Source organism: Budorcas taxicolor, chromosome 3, assembly GCF_023091745.1.
Source record: "Budorcas taxicolor isolate Tak-1 chromosome 3, Takin1.1, whole genome shotgun sequence".
Lineage (NCBI taxonomy): Eukaryota > Metazoa > Chordata > Mammalia > Artiodactyla > Bovidae > Budorcas > Budorcas taxicolor.
In genome coordinates this window covers 7,835,001-7,849,307 of record NC_068912.1, presented here as the reverse complement: position 1 = coordinate 7,849,307, position 14,307 = coordinate 7,835,001, and the positions used below count along the sequence as shown (strand labels likewise).

Here is a 14,307-nt window from a genome sequence, read left to right as displayed (position 1 = left end):
CCGGTCCACCGCGGGTCACCATGCCCAGCAAAACCAAGTACAACCTTGTGGACGATGGTCACGACCTGCGGATCCCCTTGCACAACGAGGACGCCTTCCAGCACGGCATCTGCTTCGAGGCCAAGGTGAGGGGCCCCGGGGAAGGGACTGTCCCGGAGGGGGCATGTCTGAGCGGATGGGATGCGCAGCCATCCCGGACGCAGAGCTGGTGGTGGGTTAGGCTGATTTGGGGGCCTTTCTGTTAGGGAGGATGACTCCCCTTCTCTGTATAGATTTCCGCGGGTTCCTGCCCAGAACTGCTAAAGAGTAACTGCAAAGTTTGAGCGGTATTGCTTCATCCCCCTCCTCCCACCTGCAAACTGCCCCCTCCTTACCCACCCCGGACTCACTGAGTTACTTCCCGGATCCCTCCTTCTGAGAAGAAGCCAGTCGGGGAGCGCAGCCTGGGCTTGGTTCTTTAGAATCGCTTTAGGGAAGCTTTGGTGTCATTTACCTGTTGGGATCCCGTGGGAGACGTGCTTTCAAGAAAGGTCTTTTATAAGGGGAATACCTGCTTCCTGATTGAAGAAAATAATACAGGGGTGGGTTTGTTTTTAGATTCCTGGTAACCCCAGCCAGGTGTCAGAGTCACTTCCTAAATGCCTTATTAGCCACGACTCCTTTGCAAGTGCCAGTCATTGAAGGGGGAGGTGTGGTGAAAGCTGCCCGGTTGCTAGTTTTGTGGCGTAATGTGAAGTTTCAGCATCTAGTAGGGGACTACTGCTGAAGAATTCATCGGTGAGGGCGGGGGGAGGCGGGGCGCGGCAACAGGAATTTTCAGCTCAGAGCCCCAGGTCCGTCCTTGGGAGAGGGGGTGGGGCGGGAAGCCTCTGAACTGCACCATCAGGTGTGAATAAGGCTGGCCCCCTGTCATGCACTTCCCACAGTGAGGAGTTCTGCTTTCTGAGATTGCAGCCGGGGTTCCTGCCCATCACAAGGGAGGAGTGCTTCTGCTCTTCCTTCGTGCTTCTTGACGCCCTCCCCTCAAGACTCAAGGATGCTCAGCACCTACTGTGTGCCTGTCACTGACAAGTGACGGAAAATACCCCCCTCCTAGTCGGTTGTGTCTTGCTGGTTTTGGAAAGGTAATGCGTTCGACATGGAGGCAGTTTTACTCTCTGTCCCCTTTTTCTCCTTCATGACTAGGTAAGGTGTTAAGCATCTCAGGCAAGGATTACTTCATCAAGTGGCTATTTCCTTCAATTCGTGAGACATCTCTGAGTGTCTGATGTGAGTCCAGTGCACAGTTATCTCTCAGTTTTGTTTTTTTTTCCTTCTCCTGGTGATGTTAAATCTTACCTTTTCTCCCGCTTCCTAAATAACCTTCCCCCAACCATATTTGCTAGAGCTAGGAGGATACCCCCTGTTCCCCTAGACATCAAGCCCTGCAGTGGAATGCAGAACTGAATTACTGGGCATGGCTGGGACCAGAGTCGGGCTGTAGCCAAGATCTTATCTTGCTTCTCTCAGAATAGATCTGGTTGGTTTGATACCAGATCAGATGGGTTAATTTTTGTCCGGGCCTGTTGCTTTGGTGATCAGGTTTTTAAATTTTAAGGTATGAGTTTTCATCACATCATGACTTAATTTTCTCGGACATGCATGAACTAGGCAGTTGGCTTTGGTCTTGTTTGGTTCACCATTACTCTGCTTTGCAAGGCTGGGCGGCAGAAGAGAGATCAGGATTAAAGTGTTTTTAACCTTTTGATTCTTTTCTCATGGTCTCTGCTAGTTTGGTCCTAGCGAGGACTCAACCTAGCATGCATAAGAATCACCAGGTGAGGCTGTTGACAACTCTGATTGTTGCCGTCCCCAATTCTACTCTGATACATCTAGGGAGAGAGCAGGACTGTGCCCCTCTAAGGAGCATTCCAGGAGCTTTAATGCAGGTGATTGGGACCAACATTGGAGAAACACTGGTGGTGCGGTTCCTATGGTAACTTCCCTGGATTCATACACAGTGGTGCTCGATAAGAGGAGGGGGAACCACAGTTGGTCCCTGCTGTGTTCCCATTACAGATTTGGGGTGCAGCACACCAAGGGTTCTGCTTTGAGAATGGTGAAGTGGGAAAGAAAGGGCAGGGCTGACTTTGAGAACTGGGTCCTAACTCCCAGCTGTTTGTAATCGATGCTGGACACCAGTACATTCAAATCATGTTAGCTGAGACCTGAGCAGAGGTGGAAGTAGAAGCTTTTCTTCCCGACAGCATCTGGCAAGTGCCTCGTCTGGCTGGTTTTCACATCCCTCCTGAGGAGTGTCCATGGAAGTGCATGATTACTGGGATTTCAGGGTTAAATACACGCCACACTCTCGTTCCTTGTTTTGGAAAAGCACAGGCTGTAAAATGTAAATGTATCCATGCTGCCTTGTCAAGTACCCTTGGAAAATGAGCCCAGATCTTTGCCTCCCAAGGGCTGGCAGTTTTTCAGGATCAACACTGGATGGAGTGACTTTTTGGATGGATGCATTCATTTTCAGGGTGCTGCAGAGATTGAAAGGTTATGGCTAGGAACTGAAAGGCATCTGGGCGTCAGAGGCTCTGTGCACTTAAAAACCACACCATCCATTTAATTATCAAGCGGAATCCTAGAGGTGTTTCACCTGCAGTACTTCATGTGATTCTCACTGTTTCCCTGGAGGTCTGTGTAGGTGCATCTCCTTGTATCTTATCAACGAGGATATGTTGCCTGCTTTAGCTCTGTGTATGGCAGAGCTATGGTGTAAACCTGGGAGCTTTGACTGTGGACTCTCAAATCCAATGCTCATTCATTTACTAATTTTTATGGAATGTTCACTCTATGCTGGGCAGTTGGTCTGATTCACGGTTCACCGGTAGGGCATCCTTAGGTTGCTGGCCTCTCTGACCAGCGAATTTTTAGTGCTGGGCTCTTTCCAGATATAATCTTGGGCTGGGAACTGCTCTTAAGGGATACTGCTCTCTGTGTCAGAAAGGGCACGTGGCTCACTTACCATTGCTGATGGGTGGGTGGTGGAAGTCCTTCTAGGCTTGAAAGCCTGTGTGGCTCCTTTCTGTCTGCCTCCCTTTTTCCCTCTCTCAGGATACCTTCCTGGTGGCCAGTGCCATCAACTGACTGTCTCTGCTTGCTGGGTGCGAAGACCTCTGATGATAATGGTGCAAAGAATAACAGTATTAATAGCACAGATATGCTTCACATTTGTAGGTTGATTTTTGATTTTCATGGGACTTTCACACACAAAAATTTTCCTTATGTGGCAGGGGGAACATTAGAGTTGTTTCCATTTTTCAAATGAAAAAAATGGAAATCAGATTAACTTGTCCAGGGTCACAGAACTGATGAGAGGATAATGATTTTAGCTGATATTTAGTGAGCACTTCCTATGGACCACGTATTGTTTGAGGTGCTGCCTCACTTAAGTCTCACGTTGCGGCGCTTTTGAGTCCCAGTGCGTGGTGCTTTCACCTCACCCTGGAGTAGTAGCTGCCTCTCTCTTCCTGGCTCTCATCGCCAAGTGCGCTCACTAATCTGGGCGTGTATGGCACAGCCTATCAGAAATAGAAAGCACCTTGGCTCACTCCTACAACTTCCTCATTTTACAGATGAGGAAATTGAGGTCCAGAGGGGAAGTTGTTGACCCCAGGACGCATAGCAAGGTAAGAACAGAACCAGGACTCATGCCTAGTTTCCTGGCTTCAAGTTGGTTTCAGTTATCTGTTGCTGTGTAACAAGCTATCTCAAAACTCAGTGGCTTAAGACAAGGTCTGTTTAACCTGCTCATGATTCATGAGCCAGGAATTCAGTCAGGGCTTTGCCGGGCTGTTCTGTTCACCGTGGTGCGGACTGGATCACTCACTTGGCTTCATTCTGCAGTGGCTGGGCTTGTCCTAGAAGGCGCCGCTTCATGGCCGTGCCTTGGTGGTCTTCCGTGTGGTGGTTCTCTCCATTGGGTAGCTTGGATTTCCTCATAGCATGGTGGCCCTTTGATCTGGCAGCTGGCTTTCAACAGGGAATGTTTTAAGCAGGGAAGGTGGAAGCTCTTAAGGTCTGACCTCCGAGGTACACAGAATCACTTCTGCATTCTGTTGGTCAGATCAGGCCGTAGCCGGGCTTAGATTCAAGAGGAGGAGGAGGAGACTTCACTTCTTGGTGGAGACCGTGGTCACTGTGCAAGAGTGCACGTGGGGTGAGATAATTCTGAAGCCACCTTGGGGTCACGGTCAACCATAAAATTTTGTGTTCTCTCCCTTCTTCGTATGCCTTCTCCAATGATGAGTGTTCTTTGAGGACCTTGTCTCATGCGTCTGTATAACTCCTTCCCCCAACATCAGGTACATATATATATATACAACAGTAGCAAATTATTAAGTGGAAGAAATGACCAATTATAAAAATTCTAAAAGCTGTAAATACATTGTCTTATTGCTGAGCGATGTGGGGGCTTTGTGAGTTCTTGGTCAAATCTGAACTGAATTCTCTAGTTATTATTTCCCCCTTTGCTAAATGGCTTGACTGGCTGATGATGTGGTTGTGGATTTTAGAGATTCCAATAACCCCACACCACAGGTTTCCTGTGGATGAATCTTAAACACACTGTCTTGAGGCTTCCAGGCTAGGATGTTACATACATTGATTCACCATAAATGGGGTACTCTAACTCAAACCTAACCTAACAGCTTCATAAGAAGCTGTGATTTTGGTTCTGTGATCAGAGCCAACACTGATATGTTCTGGGTGTGTGCTCCCCACAGCCTCTCCACCGTCGCCCCCGCAGCCTGCCCAAGTCCTGCCTTCAGGATTGTGGACAAGTACAGATTCAGATAGGTGCCCTCATCTGAATTCTATCACATTCTATCTAATGAGTATTTGCTGATGTCATCATTGAAGTGCAGGTTATTTCACCTTAGTAGGTATTTGTCCAGATGCTTTAAAATCCATTGTTACCTTCTGCCTGGACCAGATGAGTCTTTGGGGGATGATGAGTCTCAAAGATACGGTACTGCTTAGGAACGGTACCTGTTTTTATTCACCCTGATTTTGCTCTCAGGCATCCCAGGGTGTTACTCCACACACAGCTGGTGTTTTAGAACTTAATGAGCAAATCTGTTTCTATCCTATCAGTATATCCCATGATGCTGCCACATCTCCTTTGCCCAGAAGGTCCCATTAGTCCATTTAGTGGTCAAGATTACACTGTCTGTGTCATGCGCCCTTTGCCAGTCACCCATATCCAAGACCCTAATCAGACTGGCTGTTTATTATGGTTCACTCATAACGTGCTGCTTCCAGAACCCAGATCTTCAGAAGGCTTTCTTTGATCATTGTTGCCTGCCTCCTCTCCCTCATTGCGTTGAGGCTGCCCTTAGCTCCTCAGGGCCCTCCTGCTGCTGTTCTGCTCTCCCAGCAGCCTGGGGCCCTGCCCACTATGCTTCCGCCCCTCCCGTTTTCCTGCTTGACACTATGGGCTGGGTCTCTGCTACTTTTTTCCCCCCTGTTTTTGGAAAAAGAACTTCATTCTTTTCTCCACTCCCCTTTTCCTGATAGCTTTATTGAGATGTAATTCACATACCATACCATTTGCTGATTAAATATACCATTAAGTAGCTTTTAATATGTTCATAGTGTTGTGCAGCCATCACAATGGTCAATTTTAGAATATTTTCATCACCTCAAAAAGGAACTCTGTGCCCTTTAGCTAGCATCCTCCTGTTTCCCCATTCACCTCAGCCCTAAGCGATGACTAATCAATCTACTTTCTGTCTCTAGACTTGGCTATTCTGGACATATTATATAAATGGAGTCATGAAGTGTGTGGGTTTTTTGTGATTGGCTTCTTTTATTATGCATAATATTTTCAGGATTCATGCATATTGTAGCATGTATCAGGACTCCATTCCTTTTTATGGTCAAATAACATTCCATCATATGGATATATCACATTTTATCCATTTATCAGTTGATGAACATTTAGGTTGTTTGTTTTTCAACTATTATGAATAATGCTGCTGTAAACATTTTGAGTACAAGTTTTGTGTGATACATGCTTAAATTTCTCATGGGTAGATAGGTAAGAGTGAAATTGCTGGACTGTATGGTAACTGTGTTTAACCATTATGGGACTCCCACAATATTTTCCAGTGTTCAGTTCAGTTGCTCTGTCGTGTCCAACTTTTTGTGACGGCATGGACGGTAGCACACCAGGCTTCCCTGTCCTTACCAACTCCCGGACCTTGCTCAAACTCATATGCATGGAGTCGGTGATGCCATCCAACCGTCTTATCCCCTGTCATTCCCTTCTGCTCCTGACTTCAATCTTTCCCAGTATCATGGTCTTTTCAAATGAGTCAGTTCTTCACATCAGGTGGCCAAAGTATTGGCGCTTCAGCATCAGTCCTTCAATTGAATATTCAGGACTGACTTCCTTTAGGATGGACTGGTTGGATCTCCTTGCAGTCCAAGGGACTCTCAAGAATCTCCTCCAACACCACAGTTCTAAAGCATCAGTTCTTTGGCGCTCAGCTTTCTTTATAGTCAAACTCTCACATTCCATACATGACCACTGGAAAAACCATAGCTTTGACTGGGCAGACCTTTGTTGACAAAGTCAAGTCTCTGCTTTTTAACATACTGTCTAGGTTGGTCATAGCTTTTTTCCTAAGGAGCAAGTGTCTTTTAATTTCATGACTGCAGTCACCATCTGCAGTGGTGTTGGAGCCCCCCAAAATAAAGTCTGTCACTGTTTACACTGTTTCCCCATCTATTGCCGTGAAGTGATGGGACCAAATGCCATGATCTTAGTTTTCTGAATGTTGAATTTTAAGCCAACTTTTTCACTCTGCTCTTTCACTTTCATCAAGAAGCTCTCTAGTTCTTTGCTTTCTGCCACGAGGGTGGTATCATCTGCATATCTGAGGTTATTGGTATTTCTCCTGGCAATCTTGTTTCCAGCTTATGCTTCTTCCAGCCCAGCATTTCGCATGATGTATTCTGCATATAAGTTAAATAAGCAGGGTGACAGTATATAGCCTTGGCATACTCCTTTCCTGATTTGGAACCAGTCTGTTGTTCCATGTCCAGTTCCAACTGTGGCTTCTTGACCTGCATACAGATTTCTAAAGAGGCAGATAAGGTGGTCTGGTATTCCCATCTCATTAAGAATTTTCCAGTTTGTTGTGACCCACACAGTCAAATGCTTTGGTATAGTCAATAAAGCAGAAGTAGATGTTTTTCTGGTGTGGCTGCAGCATTTTACTTTTCCACAGCAATATGTTAGGATTCTGATTTCTCCACATTCTCACTGACACTTCTTTTAATCCACCTTTTTGATTCTATCCATCCTAGTAGGTATGAAGTGGTATCTCATTGTGGTTTTGATTGGTATTTCCCTGATGACTAACGATATAGAACATCTTTTCATGGGCATTTATTGGCTATTTGCAAATCTTTGGAGAAATGTCTGTTCAGATCTTTGGCCCATTTTTAAATTGGATTGTCTTTTTTTTTTTTTTAATTGCTGCAGGGTAAGAGTTCTTTTATGTGTTCTGTATTCAAATTCATTATGTAGACTTGCAACTATTTTTACCTATTCTATGGGTGGTCTTTTTGCTTTCCTGGTATGCTTTTGAAACACAAAAGTTTTAAATTATGAAGTATAATTAATTTTTTTTCTCTCCTCTTTCTTTTTAAGACTCATTCGCCCTCCATCTGCTGCTAGCCCACCTTTCCTTAGTCTGTTCATTACCCCATCACTCCCCACCCTAATGCTTGCAAGATTCCATCTTACCCCTGTTGGGTCACTCCTCTGCCCAGGAGGGTGCTGTGACTTTCCCTTATGTGAAAACTCTCTTCTCTCCATCTTTTTATTCATCAGCATGTGGTCTTCTTCCTTTTATAGCTAAGCCTCATAAAGAGTGCTCTTTATGCAGTTTCTCAATATTCATTCAGTGCCTGGCTGTGTCCTTCCCACTTCTGGCTGCCATATAGGAATTGTTCGATTGTCACCCTTCTCTGTCCTCCACCTTTTTGAGTTTTCATCTTGAGCAGCTGTCCTTGTCTTTCTTGGGATGCCCCATTCAGCTCTGTTGGCCGGGCATAGCCCCCCTGTCTGTACTTTCTCTTTGCTGCTTGCTCTTTCTCCTCTTATTGACCTCTCCAGTGAATGCTTGATTCCATCCTTCCTCCTTACCCCTAATTATGTATGTTGGCTCCTGGTCTCTAACTCCAGTTCAGTTTCTAGATCTTTCTTTTAGCTTCCTGCTGGCTGGCTCTACCTCACTGAACCTATTGCTAATCCCATCACTCAATCATCTTGAATTCAAATCTCTCTGACACTTTATACTTCTTTAGATGACCCCATATCCTCTCAGGCACCAGGACTGACACTTTGGAGCCGTGCTTGAATCCTTTCGTATAACAGTGAACTCAGCTATGGATTGAGTACCTTTGGTGGCCGGGCTCTTCCCAGACGTCCCCTGCTCCCAACTTCAGGTCAGTTGCTGCGTTCTTGAAGTTTCACAGTGATATCCATCCAGGCATTCTGCTTCTTCCTTCTCATTTCTGGCTGGTTCAGATGGACACCACCTCTCACCATACTGTTTCAGTTACTTTCTGGAGACCTCTACTTTATCCTGTAAACTTTTGCTCTGTTAATTATTCTGAAATATGACTGTGATATCCTTCTACTCAAAACACTAAAAGTTTCTAAGCCAACCATATTGGGTCAAAAATTCTTAGCCTGATATTCAGGGCTCTCTGGTTTTAATCCCTCGCACCTACCATTTCCTCAACCTTTCCTGTGATTCCCCATCTGTATCTCAGGCCCAGCCCACTGTCACTCTGTGAAGTGGATGTTACTAGTTCCTTCTATGTGGCAGGAACTGACTAAAGCCTGTTACGCATTATAGCTGCTTGCCCTCATCTGATTTCACCCCCCCGAGTCGTCATCATTAGGGTCCCTGCTACTCTGCCCCCTCGTGTCTTCTGCATTGCTGACTGCAGTGCCTTGTGTATAGAAAAAAATGTATTTTGAATCAATGAATATAATTTCTAAGGTGCTCTCTACAAGGACTGCCAGGACCCTGCTGTATTACCCAAGGGCTGGGGATGCCTCAGCTGGCTCCGGTCTCCTCTGGCTTTTTTCTTTCTTCTTTTAGGCCTGTAACTCTCAGGCCTCCGTGAGACTAGTCCCTGATCCCAGGAGGTATCCCCCATCCCCACCTGACAAAATGCCACTGCCTTCCAGAGAAACTGCCAGGTAAGCATTCTCCCTGAAGTAAATGAAGTTCCAGTGACGGACATGCAGCACTTAGAATCTTTGATTGTAGAACATGTGGCCCGTTTTAGGAGTGGATAATTGTCATTTATCAGTAAAAAGTATTTTCAACCTGTTATGTTGTTATTAATGATTTGATACCTTTTCCCCTAGTTCTTTCTTTATTTTTTATTTTATAGTTTTTATAACATGAATTTGATTAATAGCATAGTATAAATGGATTCAGGAGCCAAATTGTGTTTGGGTTCAAATCCTGGCTCTGTCCCTCACTTGCTGTGTGAACTTGAGTTGGTTAACATTTCTCCTTTAGTATATGCATCTGTAAAAAGAGGATACAAATGTCACATGCCTCATAGGGTTAATGAGAGGAAAAAATGAGTTATGTATGCAAATACCCAGGATAGTGCCTGGCAATGAGTGGGTCGCTATTTTTATTATTGCTGTTTAGTCCTGCAGATTGCAATTTAAATTTCATCTGTGCATGGTTTAATGTAAAAATTGTCATATACTCTGTTTTTTTCTAATGAATCAAAGGCCTACTAGAGTATTATCTTCATTTTACATGTCTGCTTAAAAAAATCTAGCTATTATTCTTGATTCCTAAAGTTGCAAATCAGACAGTGCGACTGCTTTGTGGACTTAAAATAGCTGTCAGCCTCCTCGGGAAGCAATAAGGAGGGGTTAACTGGCTTCTGGTACATGCCCCCATCACATTTGTTCCAGCCTTTTAATCCTCATTTGGATTAAAAATCACAGACTCTTAAGTACAGTATGTTGTCTGTCTTCATGGTCTTTCTCTAAATTTCTTGGATAAATAGTTCTTTAAGCAGAGGTAATCTAAGCAGGAGGAATCTTGCATCATGGGATTAATTAATACCTTGTGATGCTTACAATTCCCTTTCCAATTGTTATATTCAGCATCATGTTTCCTTTTAAGTACTGGAGCAGCTGGCTTTAAAAGTTACTTAAAATGGCACTTCCAGCAAGTTCTGTGCCCAGAGTGTTGGAACGCTTTTGTACTCCTAGTCCCCTATCCCTTGTGTGAAACTAAATTGGTTTTCTGCAACACTTCAGTGAGACTTGTGTGATTATACTCTTATGGGTCCATCTATGGAACTAAGGACAGTGGCTACTACTGTCATTTATTTTTTAAAGTTTTTTTTAAAAAAATTTATGTGTTTTAATTGTTGGCTGTGCTGGCTCTTTGTTGCTACGCTCAGGCTTTCTCTAGTTGCAGCAGTCGGGGGCTACTCTCTAGCTGTGGTGCGCTGCTTTCTCCTCGCCGTGGTTTCTTGTTAAGGTGGTTTCTCTTGTTGCAGAGCATGGACTCGAGGGCATGCAGGCTTCAGTGGTTGCAGCATACGGGCTTAGCTGCCCAGAGACATGTGGGATCTTTCCAACCAGGATTGAACTCATGTCCCCCGTGTTGGCAGGTGGATTCTTAACCACTAGACCATGAGGGAGGTCCCCTCTCTGCCTATTCTTGAAGCTGCAGTGCTTTCCAGAACTGTTGAAATGATCAGCCTTGAGAGTTGAATGCAACCTGGGACTCCTAGCAAGGGGTGGCTGAGAAGAGGGTACTTGCCCAGTGCTCCCTGTACTCAGAACATTCTGAACTCCATTAGCCTGTATGTGAGCACATTAGAGAGAATACTGTTTGCATGCTTGCAGAACCATCTCATGTACCATGTTCTGAGAGGTTCTTCCCTGCTGGTGTACACTGCTTATGTCTTGATCTAGACTATAAGCTCCTTAAGGACAAAAGGGACTCCTCACATACCTGCCTCATGCAGTCCACATCACAGAAGATGAATAATAATCACTGTTATTTACAAAGCACTGACTATGTTCTAGGCACTGTGCCAAGTTCTTTCTAGGAAATGGTTAGTCTTCTGCAACAACCCTGTGAGGTAAAGTCTCTCATCATTTGAATTTTACTCATGGGGAAGCCAAGGCATAGAGAGGCAGAGAAACTTGCTCATGGTCCACATTTAGTAATAAAAAAAATTCCTGAGTGAAACCCCAGCAGTCTCGCACTATTAAGTTCTGTGCTGAGTATATTTGAGAATGCTAAGAACTAATGTTTGCCCAGTACTCACCACTTTCAATTCGTGGTTCTCAGAATTTTACATATGCAAAACTAATTTAATCTTTACAGTGGCTCCCTGAGGGTAGGTATTCTTGGTTCCATTTTTTCAGATGAGGAAGCTGAGACCATCCTTCTAGGTTGGATTGAATGGGCAAATGGTCTATTAAAGGCGGTGGTCTCAGCCCCTCTCATTGAGGTTAAGCCTGTAACCAGGGGTGGTCACCTGCTGTATGCCAGTGGGCAACAGGCCACCTCTGCTGGGCCCCTCTGGTGGGCCATGATGATGGTCTCTAGATACAGAAACAAGGTATCAGTGAGTAAGTAGAAGGGAGGAGAAGGGCTTTGGGAGGCCCTTCCTTCCTGGAGAGTTATTCTTCGCTGAGGTTTTGCCTATGCACTTCCTGTGTGACGGTGGCCATCCACTCCCCCACTGCATCTTTGCCTTCTGTCAACTTCCACGCCCTCTTCCTTGCCTTTTTCAGCTCTTTTTCTGAGGACCAGTTCTCTCCACACCACTTGGAGCCTCCAGGGTCCTTCCAGGAAAGTATAAATGCCAGAAAACACTTCCAGCCCAGGAGATGTTGCCTTTTGGTTAGAAATCTTAGCCCACAGTACACAATGGAAAAGCTCTTTGGATGTGTTCTTTTTTTCTGTACTATAACCTCTTCCCTTTTTGTCGTGGTCTCTTTGGATGGGAAGAGGTGCTCATGTGGAAGGTCTTTCTTTTTCTGCTGCCAAGAAGAAGATTAATGTCTCCCATGGGCCAAGTGATGGCTACTATTTAATCTTGCTCCCGTGCTATTTCCCATAAACACGTATAACCGGTACTGTAATTACATTCTCTCTTGTGTTGTTGGAAGAGGGTGTTTGCTATGACCAGTGCATTTTCTTGGCAAAACTCTATTAGTCTTTGCCCTGCTTCATGCCGCATTCCAAGGCCAAATTTGCCTGTTACTCCAGGTGTTTCTTGACTTCCTACTTTTGCATTCCAGTCCCCTATAATGAAAAGGACATCTCTTTTGGGTGTTAGTTCTAAAAGGTCTTGTAGGTCTTCATAAAACCATTCAACTTCAGCTCCTTCAGTGTTACTGGTTGGGTAACTTGGATAACTGTGATATTGAATGGTTTGCCTTGGAGATGAACAGAGATCATTCTGTCGTTTTTGAGATTGCATCCAAGTACTGCATTTTGGACTCTTTTGTTGACCATGATGGCTACTCCATTTCTTCTGAGGGATTCCTGCCTGCAGTAGTAGATATAATGGTCATCTGAGTTAAATTCACCCATTCCAGTCCATTTTAGTTCGCTGATTCCTAGAATGTCGGCGTTCACCCTTGCCACCTCTTGTTTGACCACTTCCAATTAATTTGCCTTGATTCATGGACCTGACATTCCAGGTTCCTATGCAATATTGCTCTTTACAGCATCGGATCTTGCTTCTATCACCAGTCCCATCCACAACTGGGTGTTGTTTTTGCTTTGGCTCCATCCTTTCATTCTTTCTGGAGTTATTTCTCCACTGATCTCCAGTAGCATAGTGGGCACCTAATGACCTGGGGAGTTCCTCTTTTGGTATCCTATCATTTTGCCTTTTCATACTGTTCACGGGGTTCTCAAGGCAAGAATACTGAAGTGGCTTGCCATTCCCTTCTCCAGTGGACCATACTCTGTCAGGAAAAGGAGTACGTCAAGGCTGTATATTGTCACCCTGCTATTTAACTTCTATGCAGAGTACATCATGAGAAACGCTGGACTGGAAGAAACACAAGCTGGAATCAAGATTGCCGGGAGAAATATCAATCACCTCAGATATGCAGATGACATCACCCATATGGCAGAAAGTGAAGAGGAGCTAAAAAGCCTCTTGATGAAAGTGAAAGAGGAGAGCGAAAAAGTTGGCTTAAAGCTCAACATTCAGAAAACGAAGATCATGGCATCCGCTCCCATCTCTTCATGGGAAATAGATGGGGAAACAGTGGAAACAGTGTCAGACTATTTTTTTGGGCTCGAAAATCACTGCAGATGGTGACTGCAGCCATGAAATTAAAAGACGCTTACTCCTTGGAAGAAAAGTGATGACCAACCTAGTTAGTATATTCAAAAGCAGAGACATTACTTTGCTGACTAAGGTCCGTCTAGTCAAGGCTATGATTTTTCCTGTGGTCATGTATGGATGTGAGAGTTGGACTGTGAAGAAGGCTGAGCACCGAAGAATTGGTGCTTTTGAACTGTGGTGTTGGAGAAGACTCTTGAGAGTCCCTTGGACTGCAAGGAGATCCAACCAGTCCATTCTGAAGGAGATCAACCCTGGGATTTCTTTGGAAGGAATGATGCTAAAGCTGAAGCTCCAGGACTTTGGCCACCTCATGTGAAGAGTTGACTCATTGGAAAAGACTCTGATGTTGGGAGGCATTGGGGGCAGGAAGAGAAGGGGACGACAGAGGATGAGATGGCTGGATGGCATCACTGACTCAATGGACGTGAGTCTGAGTGAACTCCAGGAGTTGGTGATGGACAGGGAGGCCTGGCGTGCTGCGATTTATGGGGTCGCAAAGAGTCGGACACGACTGAGCTACTGAACCGAACTGAACTGAATTACATTTTCAAACTGTTCCTCAATATGTGTGGATTTTGTCTCTTAAATTTGGCTGTCCAGGTTAAACACACTATATCCTGGGCACCCATATCCAAAGTGTGATTGAAACTCTTTCTAAAGTATAATTGAAACTTTACCTCTTGCTTCAGGGTCACTTAAATTTTGGTTTCCTCTTTCAGGTCGGGAATTTTGCAGCCTCCTGAAATGAGGAGAATCACCTGCAAATTGCTTTGATTAGTTAAGTCTTTTGGATCTATTGGAATTACATGAAATCTGATTAAAATGCTATTGCCCGGTCTTGGAGTAGCTGAGGGCCCAGATCTCGTTGTCTTT

The 14,307-nt window shown here is 44.8% G+C and overlaps 1 protein-coding gene across 1 annotated transcript in view; it reads left to right on the top strand.

The window, feature by feature from the left end:
* NOS1AP (nitric oxide synthase 1 adaptor protein) overlaps positions 1 to 14,307 on the top strand; it is a 352,882-nt gene continuing 338,575 nt past the window's right edge. The window contains 1 exon segment of the mRNA XM_052637474.1: positions 1 to 125. Within this exon segment, the coding sequence (XP_052493434.1) occupies positions 21 to 125 (105 nt within the window). The 5' untranslated portion in view covers positions 1 to 20.